Raw genomic sequence first — 23,160 nt, 5'->3', positions numbered from 1 at the left:
AGGTTGTGAATGATAAAAAGGTATAGAGAGAGAAGTATACGGGGAAGTATAAGGATGGGAAGGTAGAATGATAACAAGGAGCAGGATAAAAGAAAGTAACAAATGATATAAAGTTATGGAGTCAGAAGGATAACAAGAAGGATACAAATGATCAGAATGATAGAAAGTAGATTCAGAAACATACAGGGCAATGTGGGGATGGGATGGCGGAATTATACCAAATGTCAGCCAGAAGAAAACCAAGTGTAAGGATGATAAAAATATTAGAGAGATAGAATGATAGAAAATAAAATACTGGACATCACTAGATGGGGAGACAGAAGCAAACCAAGGACCAGGATGATAAAAAGTTATAGAGTCAGAAGGATACCAAGGACCAGCTAGGATACAAGGTTACAAATTATTATAAAGTAAGAATGATAGAAAGTAACAAAGTGATACAAAGTCCGAATGACACCAGGCATCATTGGATGAGGAGGTAGAATGATACTAAGTACCAGAATGATAGAAAATAACAGAATAATGGAAAGTTATAGAGTCAGAATAACACCATTGACAGACACAAACTATCAAAGTAGTACTTTCTATCTCTTCTTACTCTCTAATATTTGTACTTTTTTGTTACTTTGTATCTTTCTGGTACTTGGCATTATTCTTTCCCCCATCCAATGATGTCCGGTATTATTCTGACTCTATAACTTTGTATCATTCTAACTTTGGTACTTGGCATCATTCTGTTACTTTCTTTTATTCTGGTTGATACTTTGTATTCTTTTGTTATAAAGTAACTGAATAATACAAAGTACCAGCAAGGATAATACAAACTAACAAAAAGATTCAAAGTTATGGAGTCCGAATTGTATAAAGTCATACAAATGATTAGAGAGTCAGAATGATAAAACTAGTATGAATGATAAAACAGCTATATAATAAATCTGCAGATCCTCAGTACACAATAGTTGATACCTTAGAAGGAGATCACACAGATTGTATTGTATGTACAGGGAGTCAGGAGTGTGGGCGCTATGATGGGGATTTATGTGCAGGAGAGGAGTGAAGGAGAGGAGTGTAGGAGGTATGATGGGGATGTATGTGCAGGAGAGGTTAGCAGGGGGTATTATGGGAATCTATGTCCAGGAGAGGAGTATGGGGGCAGGTTGCATGTCCAATAATGAAGTACAGAAGGAATGACACCTAGTATAAGGAAATCTGTTCAGGCTGTTTTTTTATTAGCTCAGTAGATAAGTTCCAGGGAAATATACACATAACCTGTCATATAATTGGTAATGTTGCTGTTTGTGTTAAAGTTTTAGTATTTCCTGTAATCTTACGGAATTGTTCTTATCTCAGCAGCAGTGTTGGCCCTTGGCATGGGCTTGTGGTACCAGGGATGTGTCGCCGTTCCTCTCTCATCAGAAGAAATTATCACCCAAATCCAGAGCCTGGCCCTGCTACACCAAGGAAATGCCACCCTGATGCTGAGCACATATGTGAGTCACCTGAACTACAACAGATCCTTACCTGCTGCTGCTATGTAGATATTGAGATATTCAGTTATGATGCCCCCTTTATAACACATGACCTACTGACTCCCTGCCTCAATCCCTTTAAATGTTTGATATTCTTCCCCTGGACCTCATTAAAGATGAGGCCAATGCTAGGGATGGCTGTAATTTGAGTTCAAGCAACATGCAGCCTTGGGAAAAGCAATGGGGATTTGGGGGTTTTCCTGTCCACAAAGTTCTTCTGATGACCTCTTGTTCTTCTTGTGTCTCCTCCCTACAGCTGCAGTACCAAGGGATGCCATTCAGCACGCCTGGGTTTAGCTTCCCCTACTGGAGTGAGAAAGGGCTGCCCTCTGCAGCACTGGGCTACCGGACCTGGCGATGTCTATGCGCTGGAGAGCGCCTCCTTCAGGCCAGAGATGCCTTCTCAGCTATTTCCGAGTTTTTCCAGCTGGTCCTGGATGATCAGAACTCCCTCAACCCATCAGCAGCCGATCTCTTGCGACTCCTGGAGGTGGCTCGGAGAGCCTCAGAGGCCTTACTCAGGAACCTAAAGGATGCTTTGATCATCCTGGGCTACCAACTTCCACCATCCCAGCCAGAGCCACTAAGCTGGGCCCAAACAGATGAAAATGCTTTCAAGAGGAAGGTGAGGGGCTACGTGCTGTGCAGAGATTTCAGGGACTGGTTGACCAGGCTGCCCAAAGATATGGAGATACTCAAAGGAACCTGGAGGCTCAAAGACAGCTTAGGCCAGGATAAGAAGGACTGCTGTAGGCCTTAAGTGGTGCTAAAGATATAAAAAATCACTAAGACAAAGAGGAGGAGCTAAAGGAGGACAATTTAGGGCAATGCCAAACAGGGGGGAAATGTTGGTGCAACACCAATGTGAGTGTGACATCTGATGGCATGGCCAAGGTCAAGTGAAGACTTGGCACCTGATCATGGTGACAAACCTAAGAGACTGAATAAGATTTAAGATTGCCAAGTGAAGGCCAATGGAAGACCAACGTAAGTACCTTTTTCCAAATTGGTACAAGACCTCAGGGTGACAAAGGCAGGTCAAAGTGAAGGTCAAACTGATGGGTTCTGATGACATGACCTAGAGAAGGTCAAGTGAAGGCTAGGCTCCTCTTCTTCTGACAAAGATCATGGTGACACACCTAAGAGACTTAATAGGTTTTCGACGCCTTTTTCTCCATTGATGCAAGACCTTGGAATCTTTTGATGGCACGTCCAAGTAAAGATCAATGCTGGGTTCTGATGACATGTCATAGAGAAGGTTAAATGAAGACTTTGGTCCTCTTATCTGACAATGATCATGGTGACAAATCTCTAAGACACTGAATAAGATACTTGGTGGCATGCCCAAGTGAAGGCCAAATGGAAGACCAATATGGGTGCCTATTTCTAAATGGGTGCAAGACCTTGGAGTGACAAATGCTTTTGCTGACATGTCCAAGTGGAGACCAAACTGCTGATTTTCGATGGCATTACCTGGAGAAAGTGAAAGCTAGGCACCTCTTCTGACAAAGATCATGGTGACTGTATAAGGATCCTGATGGCCAAGTGAAGGCCAATTGAAGAGCATTGTAGGTGCCTTTTTCCCAATTGGTGCAAGACCTTGGAGTGACAAATCCTTTTAATGGCACGTCCAATTGGAGATGAAACTTCTGATTTCTGATGGCATGGCCAGGAGAAAGTCTAGTGAGGGCTTTGGTTCCCTTATCTGATCATGGTTACAAATCTCTAAGAGACTCCCAATGTCCAAGTGAAGGCCTAATGGAAGACCAATGTTGGCAATTCAATTGGTGAAAGACCTCTAAATGCTTTTGATGGTACATCCAAGTGGAGACCAAACTGTTGGGTTTAGAACAAGATTGTGGTGCAACTCCTAAGAAGCTGCTAAAAAAGATAACAAGTCACAACAAAATCAGAAGATACGTGTGCGGGCACAGCCAGGTGAAAATAAGCTCAACGTAGGCACAATTTCCCCCCAAGTTCCAGGTGCAGCCTTATATTTGATTTTTGCACTTTTGGCTCCTCAGCCAATTTTTGCACTGACTCACATCCGATCCACAAGCACTAATAACGTCACATGAACAAAATCTGGCGGCTACCAGAAGGTGAACTCATCAGCAGACAACAAAGACTTCCTATGCAGCAAAATGCACTGAGAGATCCAGGGAGCTGGGGTCCATGTTTATCCCCCCAGCATGGAGTCTCCCTTGTAGCAATTAATAACAGGGCAATAGTGGCAGAGAGTGGGCGGAGTTGGGAACTCAACCAAGATTTTGCAAGGGTCACATAAAACAGAAGCAGCCAATGAGAGACCTGAAATTGCACAATTGGCCCAGCTATGCCCCTCGGTGAGATCCATCGATGTTCATCTTAAAAATGGTGGCTTTGAGTGGACTTGTTTAACACCCAACCACCACCATCAGAAATATTACAGAAAGTAATCTTTGCTCTGCTTTTCATTTTCCAAGGAACTCACCGTGTCATGTTCACCGGGGTGGTTTTGTTTGCCTGCAGAGTTATTTTTTCCGTTCTTAAGTTTCATGTCAACAAACAAGACTTGTAAATCTACCTCATCGTCTGCTCTTGCGACACCATCAAACAAAGTGTTCCAAATTCCAGGCTGGCTTCCTGGTGGCATGCCCTACCCACCTCTGCCACAAGGTGGCACCCCAGCCCTGCACTGCAGTGACACTGGCACAACAGAAAAGTTTATTTACAGGAAACCTGCACTGAGGATGAATGGAGTCCACCAATACCTGGCCTCCAATTCTATCATTTAGGTTTCCAGGACTCTCTGCTCATCCAACGGTTGTGACCCTGTTGTGTTTTTACTTGGCTCTGACTTTACTTGACGCATGCTTGTTCTAGGCCAGACATAGCCAGGACCATGGTACTCATTTCTGAATTTTAAAAAGATTTCATTTTGGTATTTATGTTTTATATGTTATTGGGGCTTGAAGTAGACAGTTGGGTGTACAAATGAAGTTTTACAAAACCAAATTTTAGGAGAATTTCCTATAAAGGGGCCAAAAACTCCAACATGACATTTTATAAACAGATCTCATTGTTTGCTGGGGCTTTCAGAGAGAACAAAACACCCCAATGTGTCCGGATTACTCAGCGCCGTCTGACTTTCACCTCCCACGAGGTCATTCCCCGCTATGACATCATCAGGGGCTTGTGATGACACAACACCAGGAATCAGCAGAACTGACTCATCATTATTCCGAGCATGCCGATGGGGGACCCTGGGGGCCCTAAAACCCAACCACAGCCTTGGAATCCAAATGGATTGTCAACCAAGAGTGACAGCTCTGTGATGTCTCCTATTGCTCCCCCTATGATGTCATCTGTCTCCTGCCATCCAATCAAATTCCAGGAATGAACATGGGCCTGATGTCATGGGGAAGCAATAATTCATTATATAAGCATCGCCAGGGCCCCTGGCTTAGCTTCCTGAATTTGCACTGTTTAAAGCTAAAGGAGGTGGTGGGGAGCTCCTAGGGGCCCTTGCAAATGCAGGGGCCCTTGTCAATAGCCCAATTTCCCACCCTAAATGCCTTTATTATTTTATTTTGGATATTGAACATTTATAGGAATCTACAAGATCACAAAGAGCAGATCCCCTATAGCAGGAAGTGATTGTCCATCCTAAACCTTGCGTTAGGAAGGGTTAGGGCCTGGGTCCACTTAATAATGCAATCTGGGAGATTTCCCCTGACTTCCTGTGCCGGTGACTACGTTTAACCAAACAGGAAGTGAGTGGAACTCTCCACAAGGAGCTGAACATGCTGGGTCTTTCATTCACCAGGGATGGCTGCTCTATGTATAAAGCACTTTATAGGGGCCAATCATATGGATCTGTCTTTGGGGGAGGGGGAGGGGCTGAGGAGAAACAAAGATTGAGTCTATGGGGGGATCAAATGTGGGTTTCAATGCTGAGTAACCAGCAGTGGGAAATCCTCTCTGCAAAACATTCCTCCGTGCTGCATGGAGTCAGCAGCTCTGAACGTTAGGCACTGCAGGGAAGTACAAGGATCACGTGTCCAGGGCTATCACACTGTTACATTGTAACATTATCTACACACTGACCAATAGCTGTGCGGGGTGAGGGTCACCTGACCTCTATACACTCCAGGCATATTACACATCTCAAGATACTGATTCATAGGGCACTGCAGGTCTCAGGTGACCGGTACTCTTTGTGTCATGTGACCAACTGGCAATCTCTGTAACCAATGACACTGATAATATTTATATTGTTGCTGAAAATATTTATACAATGTTCTATAAATTCTCTTTGTGGTTTTTGTACGCAGTGTTTGTATATTTATATTATTTATACAAATAAAGATATTTTTGTTTACGGATTTCGAGTCCCCGTCAATTCTTCATGGCTACAATTCATACTGAGTTCACAATGTTGTCATTTGTAGCCACCCCATTGTGCTGTACAGAGCTGGGACTACAAGTGTGACCATGCCCATCCATGACTCACAATGCAAGGAATCATGGGAAATGTAGTTTTCTTTATTGCAGCTGCTCTGCTGCCCTCTACCGTTGATTAGTGTAAATTATTGGTAATATTTTTGTACCCCATTCCTTCCAGGGTGTAGCTGTGATTGGCTGTAGCTGTGCACCAATCCACACAGCCAGGACTTCTCATGAACTTTCATGTTAACAGACTGAGGTCCTACAATTTCCACTTCCTGTGACTACAAGTCCCACCTCCTCGTGTAGACTCATGGTTTCCACTGTAATGCAGCCATGCTGGTAAATGTAGTCAGGCATCTATTGGTCTTCCCTCTTTAAGACATTCTTTGATTGTCACATGGTCTCTTCTGATTGGTCTTCCCCCTGGATGAGCACAGAAATGAGAAACAATAGCTGTAGTGCAGTGTGTAAGCACATCCCTATTTATTATACAGCGCTGCGTAATATGTTGGCGCTATATAAATCCTGTTTATTAATAATAATAATAATAATAATAATAGTAATAATGCAGAAATTCGGTTCACATTGGGTTCAGCTTTGGGTTGGGTTCGGATCCAAATGGTAGAGCCAGAGATGCAGCAGGGCACAAGCACAGAGCAGCACTACAAGAGTAGGAAGTATCACCTGCAGATGTAATGAAGGATAATGACATGAAATAAATTAATCAGACTGAATAATTAACATTTACAAGGATTTCTGATCGCCAGGTGAGTAGTGGAGTCAGGAGGGCTAAGTGAACATTTCACTCCAGGGGACTCCAAGATTTATATATAAAGTCATTGGGTAACCCCGCCCACTAAATGAAAGTCATCGCATAACCCCACCCATTGTCAGTAATTCGATAACCCCGCCCATTAGTTGCCAGTCATTGGATAACCCCGCCCATTACAAGTCACCAGATAATCCCGCCCACTAAATGTAAATCATTGCTTTCCTCTGCCCAGTAAATGAAAGTAATTGGATAACTCCGCCCACTAAATGAATGTCATCGGGTAACCCCACCCATTAAGTGTCAGTCATTGGATAACCCCGCCCATTACGTGGATTGGATGCCAGTCATTGGATAACCCCGCTATTGCAAGTCACCAATTAATCCCGCCCACTAAATGTTACTCTGTCCAGTAAATGAAGGTAATTAGGTAACCCCGCCCACTTAAAAATTATAACTTAACCCCGCCCACTAATTGTGAGTCATTGTGTGACCACGCCCACTACATATAAGTCTTTGGGTAACTCTGCCCACTGCATTTGAACCATTGCGTAGCCCCGCCCACTAAAGTTATGTAAATAAGTGACTCCGCCCAAATGTGAGTCATTACGTAACCACGCCCACCGGACGGAAGGTATTGGGTTACTCCGCCCAGTAAATTACAGTTATTTGGTATCCGCCCACTAATTAAACGCCATTGGCTAGCTCTCCACCACTAAATTTCAGTCATTTGAGTAACTCCTCCAACTAAATGCAAGTAACTGGATAACCCCACCCACTAAATGAAGGTTACTGCGTAACCCCGCCCACCGGAGTAATGATATGAAATATGAAATAGGATGAGAATATAGTGAATTTCCTATTATTTTTTAATATTATCAATAAAAACTTTACAAAACAATATTCATGACAAAACTTTATTTATAACAGTGATGCTGCGGAGAGCGGAACTCCTGACAATCGTTATGTACCTACAGCTTATGTGATTGTAATACTTCTAAGTTCGATTCACCTGAATGGGGGTCAGATATTACCATATATAGAAGTGGTGTGAGCGGTACATTTTTTTTTTTCTGGGTTACTCTTATGTTACTTTATAAGGGGGTTTGTACTCAGTGGACCTGGTATATTAGTGATCTCCAAAAATATCGACTATCATGGGAGAACCTGGGTGATCCAGCAAACCTGGAATGGATTTCTTATCATTACCTAATATTTGGTAAATGTTTCCTACCCTTTACCAGGTGCATTCCAGGATTGCTTGATCTCCCAGGTTCTCCAATCTTAGGGAGCTTTAATAAATCGGTCCTATCGCGTCCTATGGCGTTCATCACAGATCTGGAGATCATGCTGGTTGTACCCCCATTATCGGGATGCTCATAGTGACCCCTTCAGTACATAAAAGCAATTGCAGTACATTTGCCACTCTTTAATGATCCTCAGTGTAAAATCTAAATCTATAATACAACAAATAAATAACAAGAATCTATTTCTGAGTTTCCAGGTATAAAGTTTGTCAAACCTCACAATAAATATTTAAATTTCAAGTGTAAATTCAGCAAAATCATCCTTCGTACTGCTTGTGAGATTTCCCATCACTTCCTGTCACCGTCACCAGTACAGGAAGTGAGAGGAAATCTCATGAGCAGATGTTTTTCTTGGGGATTTCCCCAAAAGCAGCAGTAATCATGGCAGAAATTTTGATTACTCTTTCACGTTTGATTGCTGTGTTGGAGAGATTTCCTGTCCCAGTGACTACTTTCACACCGACAGCAATAAAAACTCTGCACTGACAGTTCTGTTATCAGCCCCACCAAGTTCACATTTGTGGATAACACAAAAAAAATACAAAAGTTGAGATTGGAGGGAGGTGTTTTAGTCCGAATCAGGGTGATGGTCAAAGGGTGACAACACTGCTCTCCATAGATACAGTTCAGTAAGTGTTGTCACCTTGGGACAGGAAGTGTGTTACAGGCAGGATCACCAGGTGATGAAGGGCAAAAGCCACCACATTGATGGACTGGTACGTTCCAATGTGTAAAATGTTTGTTATTGGGTTTATATTTTAAGGTCAAAACTGACCTTAAGGCATTCTCTCCATATATAAAAGTTGTCTCAGAGATGATGACGGGTCCTCTTTCACACACCTTGTCAATCCATCTGTGTACATTCACCTGATTGGACACACTGGCCCATGGAAATGATATTTAGTATTTCACTGTCTGTAGGTTCGGGATGACCCCATGTACTGGACTCTGGATGAAGTTTGTGGCTCCTCGGGGGAGGTTCTTCATTTTCAGAATCCAATCAGCAGCAAAGACCAAGGATGAGAACAGTCAGGAGGCCATGGACTACCCAACTCCACCACAAGGTGGCCACACCAGAGGCTGTGGTGTTCCTTGTTGTGGCCGTTTGTAGAGTTGGGATTGAAGACCAGGTGGAGCTCTGTGGTGGGGCCCTTGTGTTCCCGGTACAATTAATCCCATTGCTGGACTCAGGACAGGGAGTGCTGCTGGAAGTGAAAACCTGGACATCAGAAGTTCCATCGGCATCTCTGTAGGTTGTGTTGGCGCCATGTGGAGCCAAAGTTGTGTCCTGAGGTTGCGGTGTTGCAGTTGTTGTGTGGTCGTAGCCAGATGTGGGAACGGTTGTGTTCCTCTCCGAGACACTCAGATCCTTTTGTGGTACCACCCCTCTGATCCATGACAACATGGGCCCCACTGTGGTAAAGTTACCGGGACAGGCCTTCCTTTTAGGTGGAGACGTTTGGCTGCCAACACCAAACACAAACCAAGGACCTTGGGGGTTTGGTTGGCAGACAAGAGGGGCACTGCCATCCAGCTGAAGGAAAAGTGCAGAAAAACGAAGATGAAATGACTGGGGGAAAGGAAGTGTTAGGAAGAAGTGTTGCCTTGTCCCATCATGCATCACCACGCACCGCTTCCGTTATCCCGCCACCGAGTCCTTGGGTACATACCAAGCAGGAAAATGTGGGATTTTTGGCAGCTACACAAATCTGCCCTGTGCCACCAATCTGTGTCAGGTTCCCCATGGACCCACAATCCTTTCCATCCCAGGAATGGACCTTAAGATGCCTCAACGGAGGAGAGGAGGCTTTGTCTGAAAAAAGAAAAGGACACGGGTGAGGAGAACTGGTACTACTGATACCCCTAATACAAGCAGAGCCCTGCACCAGAAGGAAGCTCACGTAGGGCCATAACATGGCGGACATGCTTGGCCAACGCAAGAAGGACATAGGAAGTTTTTAAAGGGTACCTACCTTGAGAAACCATAATTTATAGGAAATGGCCTGGGAAAATGCAATGTTGAGATGATAATGTTACCGTTATAATAATATTATTAATAATAATGGAATATGGGCCGCAAATACAGGAAGGAGAATATCACCAAAGCATGGGAACTGGATCTTTATGGTGAAGTTGTAGGATTGCATCCCATAAGATGTGGTAAATCTCTGATTACCTTAGGGGGTTCCCCTGCTCTGGTCTACAAATCTTTGAGGATGTTGGAAGTTGATTTCACCCAAGATGAATACTTACCGGTTTATTGACATCTCAACCAATGGGTCTACACAGGACATTGGACACAATAAATTAGACCAATGGGCAAATCATAAATCTGGACACAATAGAAGGTTTTTTGGAATTCTGAAGGCTTCTGAGTAACTACCAGACTGAATTTTATGCCATCTACCGTATTTTTTGCCGTATAAGACGCTCCGGAATATAAGACGCACCGAATTTTAAAGGAGGAAATTCTAGAAAAAAAGATTCTGAAAGATTATTCCCCTTCTGATCACTCATGTGCCATTTATACCAGTATTCCCCTTCTGATCACTCATGTTCTATTCAAATTCCCTTTCTGATCACTCTCTGCCTTTCAAATTCCCCTTCTGATCACTCTGTGCTTTTTTTCCACTGTACGGCAGTTAGGAGAGGGAACAGCAGGTGGCGCTGTGCCGGTTTCTTTCGCTCTGCTTTACAGACAGAAGACACGATGCTGGCAGAGGAGAGAAGAGACACACGCTGCTGCATGCAGCCAGAGACACACGCAGGATCGGGTATCGGGTGAGTATATAATTTAAATTTTTTTATAACACCTTTGTCGTATAGGACGCACTAACTTTTCCCCCCCAGTTTTGGGGAAGAAAAAGTGCGTCTTATACGGCAAAAAATACGGTATATATCTCGGCTGTGTAGACCCCTCCGAAACCTCCTATATATTCTATTACCAGTTCTTACTCTTAGTTTTGTCATATATTTCCATGATTATTGATCGCCTTGGGATTCAGAGCATTGACTTGCCTGAAGGGTACACTCTTCCCCAGCCAATGACCCAGCACGTGTTGTTGGGGGGTAAAGCCTGGTCGGGTGTCAGGCAGATGGGCAGGATGTAGTCCCTGAAAGTGACGCCAAAGTTCAACTCCACCAAAGCCACATCATTCTCTCCCGTCTTGACTTTGTAGTCTGGGTGAGGAACCACCCTCTTAATCTGGCGTAGCACCTCCCGAGGACTGGGCATGTTCTGCTGCTTACGGCCCAGGATGACGGTGTATTCACTGAGAGGTGTGTAGCTGGGGAAAATGAAGAGTAGTCACATGGTTATAAAAAATCAACCATTAATCTCCAAAATATCCTTTCACTTCATGATGTTTCTCTGGGGTAGGAAGCGAAGGGTCAGACCCCTATGGGGCACTGCAGGACATTAGCCCTCAGTCAAAAGTTTTGGGTTTAGGCCTACTTTAATTTCCTATTGGATTGTGTCCCCCACATCCAAAGTAGACCAAAATGTAGGTAAGTCTGGAGAAACATCACACATCAGTAATCAGAATTCCATGGAAGGAGAGACCCTGACCCATGGAGCTTACAATAAAACTACTATGTAACATACCTGGGAACGCAGTGAGCCGCTGTCAGGATCCAGGTCTCTGAAATGAGGACCCCGGAGCAGGAGTGATACTCAAACTGTTGAAGACTGACCTGCCATGGCCACATCTTATCTGTAGCCTCCCCTATGGGCTCAGGACCAGGAGATGCAACCGATCGTCCACAACCTGCCAAGCACGGGCCAGAAATGACGTATAAGAATTACATTACTGAAACATTGGGCCGTTGGGATAAAACAATCAATAGAATTTAGGTATTGGCACCACACTAATTGACCAGCATACTGGAGAGAAGACCTTTATCAGACTTCAATACATTTTATATGTTCTAAAAGTAGTGGAGAGTCTCAAGGCCTTCAAGGAAGAGGAACCTTCGGTCATGTTGACTTATCCAAAATTTACCAAAAACTCTTGGAGTGAGCAGGAAGACCATATCTGAATCAAAGTTTGGAGACCAGCTACCCTTGTGAAGCATACTTCTTCTGACCTGCCAGAGGACTGGTCAGCCATGAGGGTGGTGGGTCAGCTGAGGGACATTAAGGTACAGAGGACAAGTGTCCATGCGTCGTACATAAACCCTGAAATGGGTTTTATTATGACTCTAGTTGTGCATACTTATGCCTAATCCTACAAGTGATATATGGATGTAGGGAAGATTCCATGCTTGGGAAGCAAGGTAAGTTTGGAAGAGTTAAGAGAGAGCTAGACAAATGGTTCAGGGATCAATTCAATTTTTTTTATCACAGGAGTCATAGTAGCCAAGGTGCTTTGGGAGCTCAGACACATTGTCCTTCATCGAGGCTTATGCAACATCATGGGTTACGATAAACCCGGACTGAAGGCTGGTACAATGGAGTAGATTAAATAGATTAAAAGCCTGCTGTAGCCACTGGTTTGGAGAGCCTTTAATCTCTGACTCCCAACCACATTTCGGGCTCTTCACTCCACCAAAGAGTGGATCTCTGGTAGCCTCTTAACTAAAATACCAACAGATCTTAACAGCCACCGAAATCCTGACCATATGCTTGGCCAGTGCTCAACCCGCACCAGACATAGGAGACCAGACAAAGGGGACATCTTATTTTGTCCTACACCATTCATGATCTATGTATGTAGTAAGGCTTTCATGCTTCATATGCCTTTATTTCCCATACCAGTGATGTTCAATCTGTATGTAGTAAAGTTTCCACCATCAGGAACCAGGAAAAGCCCCACAACTTTTATCCCATACCCCAGGGATATACAAATACTGATTTGGCCTCCAACCTCAGGAACCAGACACAACTCCACCTCTGTTTTATGTACCTCTTGGATCGTCTGAAGAGCATCTCTCCGTGTCTGGTTTGAGTGGTGGTGTATGGATCGCATGCCGGAGAAACATTTCCCTTGTCTCCTTGTCTATCCATTCTTCTTGCGTGGTAAGTTGAGAGAACACTCTCGGTGGTATAAAATCTGTTCCTTCCTTGCATCTTCCTCCATAGTTATACACACCAACTAGGAACCAAGTCCCGTTCTCATTACACACCAGAGGACCACCCAAGTCATTCTGCAAGCACAACATTGGATTATAGAAGGGGCATTTAGCTACTAGAAATGGTTCTCATCAATTGGTATGTATCCAACTTTAACTGGTGTTATATGTATATTTTTATATTATTAGTATATTATTCTCTTGAAAAGTCAAATGCTTTCCACCAAGGGTGGATTAAGGGTAGAAGATCTGTAGGGATGACTTACCAGGCATTGGCTGCTGTTCTGCCCGTCCCTAGAAGCACATATCATCCCCTCCATCACAGACTCTGCTCGATCACTGGAGTTGGGATGGCTGTAGATGCAATTACACTTGTTGGGGCCTAACAGCTCCAATCTGTCCCCATGTGGCGTACCAATCTGGTCATCTGAAGATCAGAAATGAACTGTAGGTTAGAAATCGCTCCTAACATTTTTTTTTTAAGGGGTTAGAGGTTTGTGGGGAATAAAAATACAGATACCAAGATTGTAGTTTACCTTAGTTGTGACTGATGTAGCAATATTACAAACATGGGTGAAAATCAATGATGCCCATATGCCCACCATGGTGCCCTCATTCAAATGCCTATAACAACCTTTTTGACATTTGGGAACCCCTTGCAATAGCTTGCTAGTCTTTAGGAAACAGCTGAAGCCATTGGGTAGAAAGTCGCCCTTTTAGATAGCCAAAAAGACCATTGGTATCAAATAAACTGACATGAGAGTCACAAAGTGCTCATTGCTCAAGGAACCCAAAACAACCTCTGGAGGAACCATGCTTGAGGAACACTGATCTATAGCAATTGAAATTATTGGACCTTTACAGTACGATGGTAGGATTTGGCATCCCAAGCTTACTTGGGTTGGTATACCCCAAGATTTATTTACAGAATTTCCTACTTACCAGATAGGGAACTGTTCCCAATGATATGCCAGCATAAAGAACCATATGGCATTGGATGGGAGGAGTCGGGCAAGCAGACAGCATGGCTGTATTGTCCCAGGGCCACCGGCTGAGCAAGCAGAACCAGAGCCATATTGAAACCTTTTCCAGGGCTGATGTACGACCCATGGACACTTATCCTCTGCACGGCAATATCCCTCATGGCAGGTGACCCACCACCCACTATGGCTGTCCAGTCCTCTGGTAGGTCAGTAGTGTCATGTCTGTAGAAGAAATACATAAAAAAGATAACGTGGTCACAGAAGAATGATAAAGCAAGTCTATAACAAACCCAGAATATTTAAGATCACAGCCTTTAAAATGTAAAAGAATAGCGGGGCTGTATTGTATTTGTGTGTGTGTGAACTGTATCCCATACTCTTGCATGCTTCTGTTGTTCCGGATGGTGCAGCACCGGGAATTGCTATGGCCACCAGGAAAATATCCTGTTGGGGGTTTTGGTCTTTGGCCATGTTTGGATTAGAATATGAAGAATGATACAATGCTTCTACTCCGTAATGCTCCCGCTAACATGTTGGTGCTATATTATGACAAATGTTCCTTTCCTGTTCATTGGCAGCCCCCCTCCCAATCCTCAGTCTGTTTTTGCCTCCACCCCAGTAGGTTGGGTCCACCACAACGTCTTCCAGCTCCGTAGCCCAACATCTTACCCATAAAAACACTCTGCAGCTGTTATCACCCAACTGGTTGAGATGAGGACCCCGCTGCATGCCCTCTTCCCATCTCTTAGAAGGTCCACATGCCATGGCCAAGTTCCAGGAACACCGGAAGTAGGATCTTTGACCTGGGAGATTCCACAACCTCAAAAAAGAAGAATGATCAGATCTCTTGTCATCTTTTGTCTTACACATGTTGCTCTGTCATCTTTGGGATGAAACAGTAAATGACTACAGTTGAGTCGTTGATGTCCCCTTACTGTTGTTCTTGAGAGTCAAGAAGCCAAAGAGCAGCATATGCTGACGATTTGTTGTTTTATATAACAACACCAGTTACTACCCTACCAAACTTGTTAGGAGAACTTTGCCAAACTGTCTAACTACAAAATAAAACCTCCGGAAGTCACTAAATGCCACTCTTTTGAAAGCAACTCAAAGAGCACTAATGCCTTTCTTCCTGTTCAAATAGGCAAGCAAGTCCCTTAAATATCTAGGTACCCAGATCCTATCTACTCTATCTAAATAAGTAGAGCTCAACTTTATTCCACTTTTAAATGAGATACAAAGGATCTGCAGAGATGGTGCCAGACGACGTTCACTTGGTTCACCTTGGAGGTGTAACTTACTCATAATGAATGTCATGCCACGGTTGCTATACTTGCTGCAGGCCCTTCCTGTGAAAATTCCTGAATACATGTTTAAATTTTAGGACACTCTGGGTGCCATTAAAAGATGCGGTCAGTCCAGTTCCAATTGAAATGGACACCAGATGCCTGTATCAACTCCATGATGAAACACCCACTAATAGCTCCTACATAGTTAACTGTTTCTAAATACTTCAAATCTTGTTCCTCTCCCACATATTTATCTCCTCTGTCACCATTGCTTGGTCATCCAGATTTTTCTTCTGGCTGGAAAGATCCGGATTTTAAATTATGGTGGGATAACGGCATATATCTTGCTTTACACTTTCTAGTTGATTTTTTTATCATTACTATTATCTGGTCTTCTAACATTTGTAATCCTGCCAACATCCCAAATATACATTGAATAATACAAGAACAAGAAAAATATGGGACTTTAATATCAGTGGATTTATAAAAAGTTGTCATATACCTTTTATTTCCTTCATTAGGAAACAACAGTTAAAAAATATACATGCCTCTTTCCTTATACCACATTTCAGAAAGAGTTAATCAACATTGTTAGCATACATGGGCTAGATACATTGTACACATTACATATGATGAGATCATCCGACGCGTTTCGCAGACTGTGTCCACTTCCTCAGGGATGTAATTGGTACAGATAGTAGGTGTATCAGCACAAAGGATGTTGCATTCACCGGTATGCTTACTCTCTTGGTATGAAGGTAGCCAAAAGGCAGAATTAAAATCACAACACACAGAGATGGCAGTGTCCCATATATGTTCTCCACAACGATATTCAGTACTTCTCCAGATATTATTGGTAATACTGATTCCATTTTGGAGTGATAATAAATAATTATCTCCAAAAACTAGATTCAATCATATGATTCCATCCATAAGAACACCCAATAAACTGGGGAAAATATACCCTCACCGTGATGATAGGTGCTGGAGATGCAAAGCTGGTGCGGGCACGCTTCTGCACATTTTTTGGAAGTGTCCAGTGTTGGCAAGTTATTGGAAAAAAAGTAGCTGACATTATACACGAACTTACGGGCATTGACGTAACGAATAGAGCAGAGTTGGGTCTTCATGTTTCCAATATGTCTAGAAAAAGGTATAAATATTCACTCTTGCGCCATTTGCCTAATGCTGCTAAGGCATGTATACCTGCATGTTGGAAACAGGAGAATCCCCCAACCGTTGGTCAATGGCTAAGAAGGACGCAAGACATATACAGTATGGATGTTTTTTTGACACTAGGTACCGAAAAGGCCCAGAAAGTTCCCTGGAACCTGGTTTTACTGGATTCAGTATTGTAACAACTCCAGAATTTGGTAGGTTGCTACCTCCAACCATGACCAGGTGAACTGGTTGATCCAGGACCCTGGAGTTTTTTTATAGTGTGAAAAGTAAATGGCATCTTTTTCTTGGTGATGGATAGATGAATTTATTATTTAGCAAAATTTGTAATTGTAATAACCTGCTTGTTTCTCAGTAAAAATGTATAAGTAAAAAAAAAAAGACGGCAAAGAGATATCAAGCGTGTTGATTCTAGATGTTACCTGCTGTGTGGTTGCTGAGAAGGTCATTGCAATGGTCACTGTCCCCATCGTCCACCACCGCCATGGTTTGTGGGGTGAAGGAGACTTGGTTATCTGTCCATTGCTTAATCCAGTCTTGGTAGTAGGAAGCAGATGATAAAATGGTGGGGCTGTTGATCAAGTAGCAACCTTGAGAAAAGCTGATGATTCCAGCAAGGAACCAAACCCCGTCCTCCTCACAAACCACGGCCCCACCAGAGTCCCCCTGAAATGAAAGAGAAGAAAGATCCATTGTATCTCGTCATAATACCCAAACACAAATGGCATTCTGTGCCCACATACTGACCTGGCAGGGGCCCTTCTTTCCATCGCTCTCTGTTATGCACAACATGCTGGAGTTTGTAGGGTTAGTTAAGTCAGGACGCTTGTGGGTGTTGTAGATACAATTACAGGTGCGCCAACCAATCAAAATTTGCCCAACTTTCTGCAAGGACCTCTTGCTCTCCAGGGGCACTAAGTTTGGTAGAAAAAAACACAGAAGAGGCAGAAGTGAATAAAAAATGCTGTCATAGGGTGCATATTTCCCCTATTTACTGGCTCTCTAAGCTGCTCACATTCAGTGTTCTACTCACCACCTTCCGGAACGTTCTCAAGACCGGTGGCGTAGCAGGTTCTACGCAGGCTGAAACGATGGGTGTTCTCTGGGAGGCAAATAGGGGAGATAAAACGAGTGAAATTCACTGGAGCTGGCAACTCCACCAGGGCAATATCAAAGCCATTGGTGTATTTTGTATAACTTTTGTGGGTCACAATTCGGGATGGTACCATGGTGACCGCGCTGCTCTCCGGAGGAGTGTACCCCATTCTGGAGACGCCCAGGTGAACTTGCCATAGCTTGGGGTCCCTTTTGTCCTCGGTGGCTGTACTTAAAAGACAAAAAGAAGTTATGATTCATCTTGAGGTCATCATTGTTTTGTAGACCTCTATGAGGTTCTGGTTGAGGGTGCCATGAAGGTTTATTACAACATAGACCAGTGTTTCCCAACACTCCAGACGTTCCTTGGGGTTCCTTAAACAATTTGTTCCCATCGGGTCAATTTAACTGACACCAGTGATCTTATGGGCTTTATGGATCAAGAAGAAATATTCCGGGAGGAAAAGACAAAATTGTTTTTGTAAAACACCAAAACAGAACAACACAAGGTCACAATCCCCAAAACTGATATTCCAGTTTTTGGGAGATGTTGGAGAAATAAAGAAGACCTAACCCTAATATCTCCTTTCAACCTATCATCGTAAGATAAATGGTTGTAAAATTTTGAGGTTTCGTTAATCCCATTCCTGTTGATCCTGTAGTGAGGGACTTGGTTTGGGCTCCTCCACTTCTATGGAGACCTCGGCAGGAGGATGCTCCTGCATTGTCCAAGGTCCACCTGGTGGACATGTCAAGTGGAGTTGCCGACGCACAATGTGTAGGCGTGGCCCACCATTGTGAATCTAATTGGGAGTTATTAGAATATCTTAGGGTTGGGTGATATTTCTCCACCTTGGTTGGGGATTCTCTACAACTGAAGGGAAGGCCTGAGGACAGATGTGATCACCGTCTGGACTTCACCATCATCATTCTCCAGATGGTCTTCACACAGATAGAAAACAATGCAACTTACCGATCAAAGCAATGGGAGGCGGTGAGGATCCACCTATCAGAGATCAGACTTCCCGCGCAGAATGGTTTCCCCTTATATGTCAGTGTGGCCTGCCATGGAAATTCTCCCGGTGCAAACGAGTTTCCACCAAAGATCCTGCTCTGCAATCCCGTCTTCCCACAAGCTGTCGGAGAAAATGGAGATCCCAAAAATGGGATTATCTATCGATCTATCTATTGACTGACTTTTTATATACTAAAAACTATTATATTAAAGCTCAGACAGGCATTGCCCTAAATACCCCATCCACCAAATACCCCTGTTGACCCAGATCACTTACCCCTGGAGGCCGTCACCACCTGGAGCACTGCAGTGAGAGATGACATAAGCAGGTTAGAGTTGTCTAAAGGAATTTTCATTCCTGACCCAACTTCCCATCCCGGGGTGATTCCTGGGGTGACTCAGCTATGCCCACCCTTATCTGCCCGTCTGGGGCACATAGACCCTCCATCATTTATTGTATTGCTGCCTGGAAGGGTCATGTCCCTTTAAATATGTCCAACCAAAAGAATGCTTTAAAATTGTCAAATGAGCCAATGAGATTTAGTGATAACGAAGTAATGAATACTTCTCTGGAAATGTTTAGTTGTTCCTCTGCCCTCGCCATTCCTGACCCCCATCTCTGAGTAACTCTTCACACTTCATTTACCATTCATTTCCTCTGTCTGTGACACAAATCTTTACGAAATCCTCAGGAATAAAATATGAGGGGAGACATTCATACACAGCATGGATGTTTGCGTGATGTCAGCGGTAGTGACACCTTCTGTATGATTGATCATTGTGCCGGGAGGCAGAAATCCCACTTACTGCATTCTGTATGTTACTGCCGAGTAACCAGCAGTGGAAAAATTATCATCTCATAGAATTTCCTGATCTATAACATAAAACATTTAGCACAAATGGGGGTGACAGATGTTCTGTATCTGCAACGACACCCAATACAAAAAAATGTCGTCTATATATCTCAACCTTCCTTCAGTTATCCTTATCAATCGATCTGATTTATGATCATACTGATATGTATTGATATTGTACGATCCTATTGATACCTAATGACATTGCACGATCATAATGATATGTATTGATATGTTACGATCATATTGATACCTATTAATATTGTACAATTGTATTGATATGTATTTATCTTGTACAATGGTATTAATATTGTGCAATCATATTGNTACATATTTATATTGTACAATCATATTGATAGGTATTGATATTGTATGGTCAAAATGATACGTATTGATATAACGGTAGTACGATCATATCAATACATATTGAGATTGGACAATTGTATTGATATGTATTGATTATGGACAATCATATTGATATTTGTAGGTATTGGGGGGGAATGGAGGTGTTTTGTCACACAAAAAGGAAATGAAGTGCACCAGACAAATGTTAGGGGGAGCTATATGCAAAATGTACCCCTTGTATAGAAATAAGCTTGGTGGGGTGTAGCAGAGATGGGTTGGGTGTAAAAAAGATGGGAGGAGTGTAACAGAGGTGGGAGGGGTGTACCAGAGGTGGGAGGAGTGTACCAGAGGTGGGAGGGGTGTATTAGAGATGGGAGGAGTGTACCAGAGGTGGGAGGGGTGTAATAGAGGTGGGAGGAGTGTAAAGAGGTGGGAGGAGTGTACCAGAGGTGGGAGGGGTGTAACAGAGGTGGCAGGGGTGTAACAGAGGTGGGAGCGGTATAGTACAGATGGGAGGAGAATACCCAATCACATACAAGGAAAAAAATCAGATACTTTTCTTGCACATGATTGGATGGTTGAAGTCAGCAGTTCTTCTCATTTACTAAGCTGTGTGATAAAACCCCTGCAGGGTGATGATTCCATTTGCTAAGTGAACAGAAAATAATTACTAAATCTACCCGAAACTGTCCACATAGAATGATCACTGAGTTCAGTGAACGAGTTGAAGCTCTGCAGATTTCAGCTATTATTTTTTTAAATTTCTTTGCAGATTGAATTCTCACATTTAAGTGTGTTTATTTACTAAGTGAACAGTCCGAGCTCCTTTCGCAGACCCCCTCAGCCCTGATTGTGTATTCTGTGTCTCAGCAATAATTAGATGATTGCAGGCGGTGAGGCGTGGGAACTTTCGGTGTCTCTTCTCCGGTGACTCAGCGTCGGCACTCTCACCTGGCTCTGATCCCTTATATCACTTCCATGCCAGAAACGTGGAATCTCTGTCAGGATTATTCGCATGGCTCCGGTCACAGAAAATTTTGTCAAACTCACAATTTTCTGCTTTTGTGTTACAAATAATTTGAGCACCCGCCCCTCCCCCAATGTAATAATGATGACATTTCTGTGACCCCCCATTATATTGGATTACAAAAAGTGCTCATCATCATCTCACCGGGGCCACGGGTTGGATGGATCCCCAATGACTGCCAACTGCACTGTACACCCGGGGCCCCACCTGTCATTATTCCATGGCCTCACTATTATATCCGGGCCCCACCTGCCATTATTCACCCATAATTGTAGATTTTGGGATGAAATGCTCAATGTTCTGCCCGGTGTCACAATCAGGGAGTTTCATGCAAATTGTACAGGGAGGAGGCCACGGGTGACAACGCAGAAAAATTCCACTTTTCCAAAAGGGAATCCGAGGACAACTGCAGCCAATCGTACGAATGCAATGGGATCCTCTGAGGTCTGGCTGCACTGTGAATGGAGGAATGGATACAATGCGTGACATTGGGGGTCACTATTTGAAAACACTAGCAATGGCCTTAAAATTAGGACTGAACACAGGGGACCCTTTAACAGATTCCTGTGGGGCCCCATCCCACATTATGGCACTTATCCCATACTCTACTTTTATTTCCTGTTGATCCGGCCAGTAGATCCGTTATTTTTTTTCATCTTCCCTTAGCAGGGTGACAACGCTGTTGGTCTGCAGTGAAATGCGTTGTCACCAGCATGAAGTCTTAGACAGGGCTATGCACTCTGTGTTATGTGCTTTGCAGGCGGCCATCATCCCATTCCTAAAAATAGAGCCAAGGGGGGGACGGGAGAAGCTCCTTAGGGGGTTCCCTCTTTTCAAAAAAGAAGAATGGGCTCTGTGATTGGAGGAGAGCTGGTCATGTGACTGACAATGTATCAAGATTTAATAATAAAATGACAACACATGCCACAGGAGAGGTGGGCAGGGTCACATGATCACACAGCAATAAACGCCATTGGTGGAAAGTAAACCCCCACACTGACCCCCTGCTGTTGCTGGTGACATTTTATTGGTCAGAACAATCCCATGTGATGACAACCGAATGAAACCGCGTAATATGTAAAATGCGTAAGATGTCACCTGGAGTCACCCGGCTATAAAAACTCTGACACAGCAGGCAAACAATCCGCTCCGACCAAATATAACACCGGAGTCACTTTTGGGAAATGAACAGGCGGCCGCCCACGAGAAAAAGAGAGACCCTGCCCCACTAACCCCCCAAATATACCGCATTGCAGATGTGATTTGCATGAGAATTCTTGGTGATCCTGCCAGTGACACACTTCCTGTGCCAGGGTGACAACGCTTACTGCACAGAACAACAAGGAGGAGGAGTTGTATAGTCCTCGGAGATCCCTGAGAACAATGTCCCTGATAACAGGAAATGATCAGCTTGCAGGGGACACAGGCAGCCAGAAAGACATTGGAGGCAATCTCTGTGTGACCCCAAAATGTTGCCCCATGATGTGACCCCTCCAGTACAAGGTGGGTACTGTAGGTGGGTGGGGGTGACTTACCTGCAGCACAGAGGGTGACCATCAGTATCATCATGGTGGATCGGCGGTGCCTCGGAGGATTGTCAGTGCAGCCGGCGCTGTGTTTGGATATTTATAGCGCACACCTATGCAGTCACACCCTCCACCTGACACATCTGCCTGGACATGCTGTGAGTGTCCCCCGGTCCCCGGCATTGCACGTGACAACGCCGTGTGTCACACAATAACGATTTACTCTGCTCATAATTGTTTTATTAACGAGTGGCTGCCCTGCAGTCTCCTCCATCGAATCCTACAAATCGGAATCCATGGCTCAGCGGCTGGGAATGTCGCTCATTGTTTATGCATGCGGTGCTGAAAGATCAACCTTGGGTGGCTGAATCACCTACCTGAGCGCTAGGATTGTGGAGGCCAAAACCTAGAAAGAGCCGGACCTTCATCGGGTTATGTTTTGCTGTCTGTGTACCCTCAGAGAGAATTTCTGCCACTTCCTGTTCTGGAGACACACAACAGGAAGTCAGGGGAAATCCCCTCTTAAAGGGGCCAGACACAAAATGATCGCACAATGCAGCTAAAGAGTTTGAAGTAAATCCCAAAAACTGCAGACCAACAATTCCATCCATGTGATGTGCCCGGGGGAGGTGGGGGGAGGGCTAGGGGCTGGTTGGGAAAATCTGCAGGTCAGACAATCGATTGCAAGGAAGATCTGTTCAATCATCGATTTTATCAGATTGTTTCTGATACATTGGATGG

General features: G+C 43.9%; 2 protein-coding genes across 2 annotated transcripts; one reads left to right on the top strand and one right to left on the bottom strand.

Annotated features, from left to right (window-relative positions):
- Nucleotides 1-1,107: 1,107 nt before the first annotated feature.
- LOC140334873 (cardiotrophin-2-like) lies at nucleotides 1,108-5,857 on the top strand. Its single transcript, XM_072417140.1, has 2 exons — nucleotides 1,108-1,490; nucleotides 1,786-5,857. Exons 1-2 carry the CDS (start codon nucleotides 1,371-1,373, stop codon nucleotides 2,287-2,289), a joined length of 624 nt encoding a protein of 207 aa, XP_072273241.1. The 5' UTR covers nucleotides 1,108-1,370; the 3' UTR covers nucleotides 2,290-5,857.
- A 3,179-nt stretch (nucleotides 5,858-9,036) lies between these two features.
- On the bottom strand, nucleotides 9,037-19,023 carry LOC140334698 (serine protease 53-like). Its single transcript, XM_072416939.1, is given in 13 exon segments — nucleotides 9,037-9,570; nucleotides 9,707-9,849; nucleotides 11,055-11,323; nucleotides 11,641-11,803; nucleotides 12,941-13,181; nucleotides 13,373-13,533; nucleotides 14,049-14,311; nucleotides 14,759-14,909; nucleotides 16,980-17,223; nucleotides 17,305-17,471; nucleotides 17,591-17,870; nucleotides 18,619-18,788; nucleotides 18,945-19,023. Coding segments are annotated over 13 exon segments (2,865 nt in total).
- Between the last annotated feature and the right edge of the window lie 4,137 nt (nucleotides 19,024-23,160).

The sequence above is a fragment of the Pyxicephalus adspersus genome, chromosome 7 (assembly GCF_032062135.1).
Source record: "Pyxicephalus adspersus chromosome 7, UCB_Pads_2.0, whole genome shotgun sequence".
In the NCBI taxonomy this organism is placed as follows: domain Eukaryota; kingdom Metazoa; phylum Chordata; class Amphibia; order Anura; family Pyxicephalidae; genus Pyxicephalus; species Pyxicephalus adspersus.
The sequence above is the reverse complement of the archived record's forward strand: the minus strand, read 5'-3'. Positions and strand labels throughout refer to the sequence as shown.

Excerpts from the sequence above, each read along its gene's own strand:
- LOC140334873 (XM_072417140.1), top strand. The coding sequence starts at position 1,371 with ATGGGCTTGTGGTACCAGGGATGTGTCGCCGTTCCTCTCTCATCAGAA. Across the intron at positions 1,491-1,785 it reads CCCTGATGCTGAGCACATAT|CTGCAGTACCAAGGGATGCC; the intron begins GTGAGTCACCTG and ends TCCTCCCTACAG.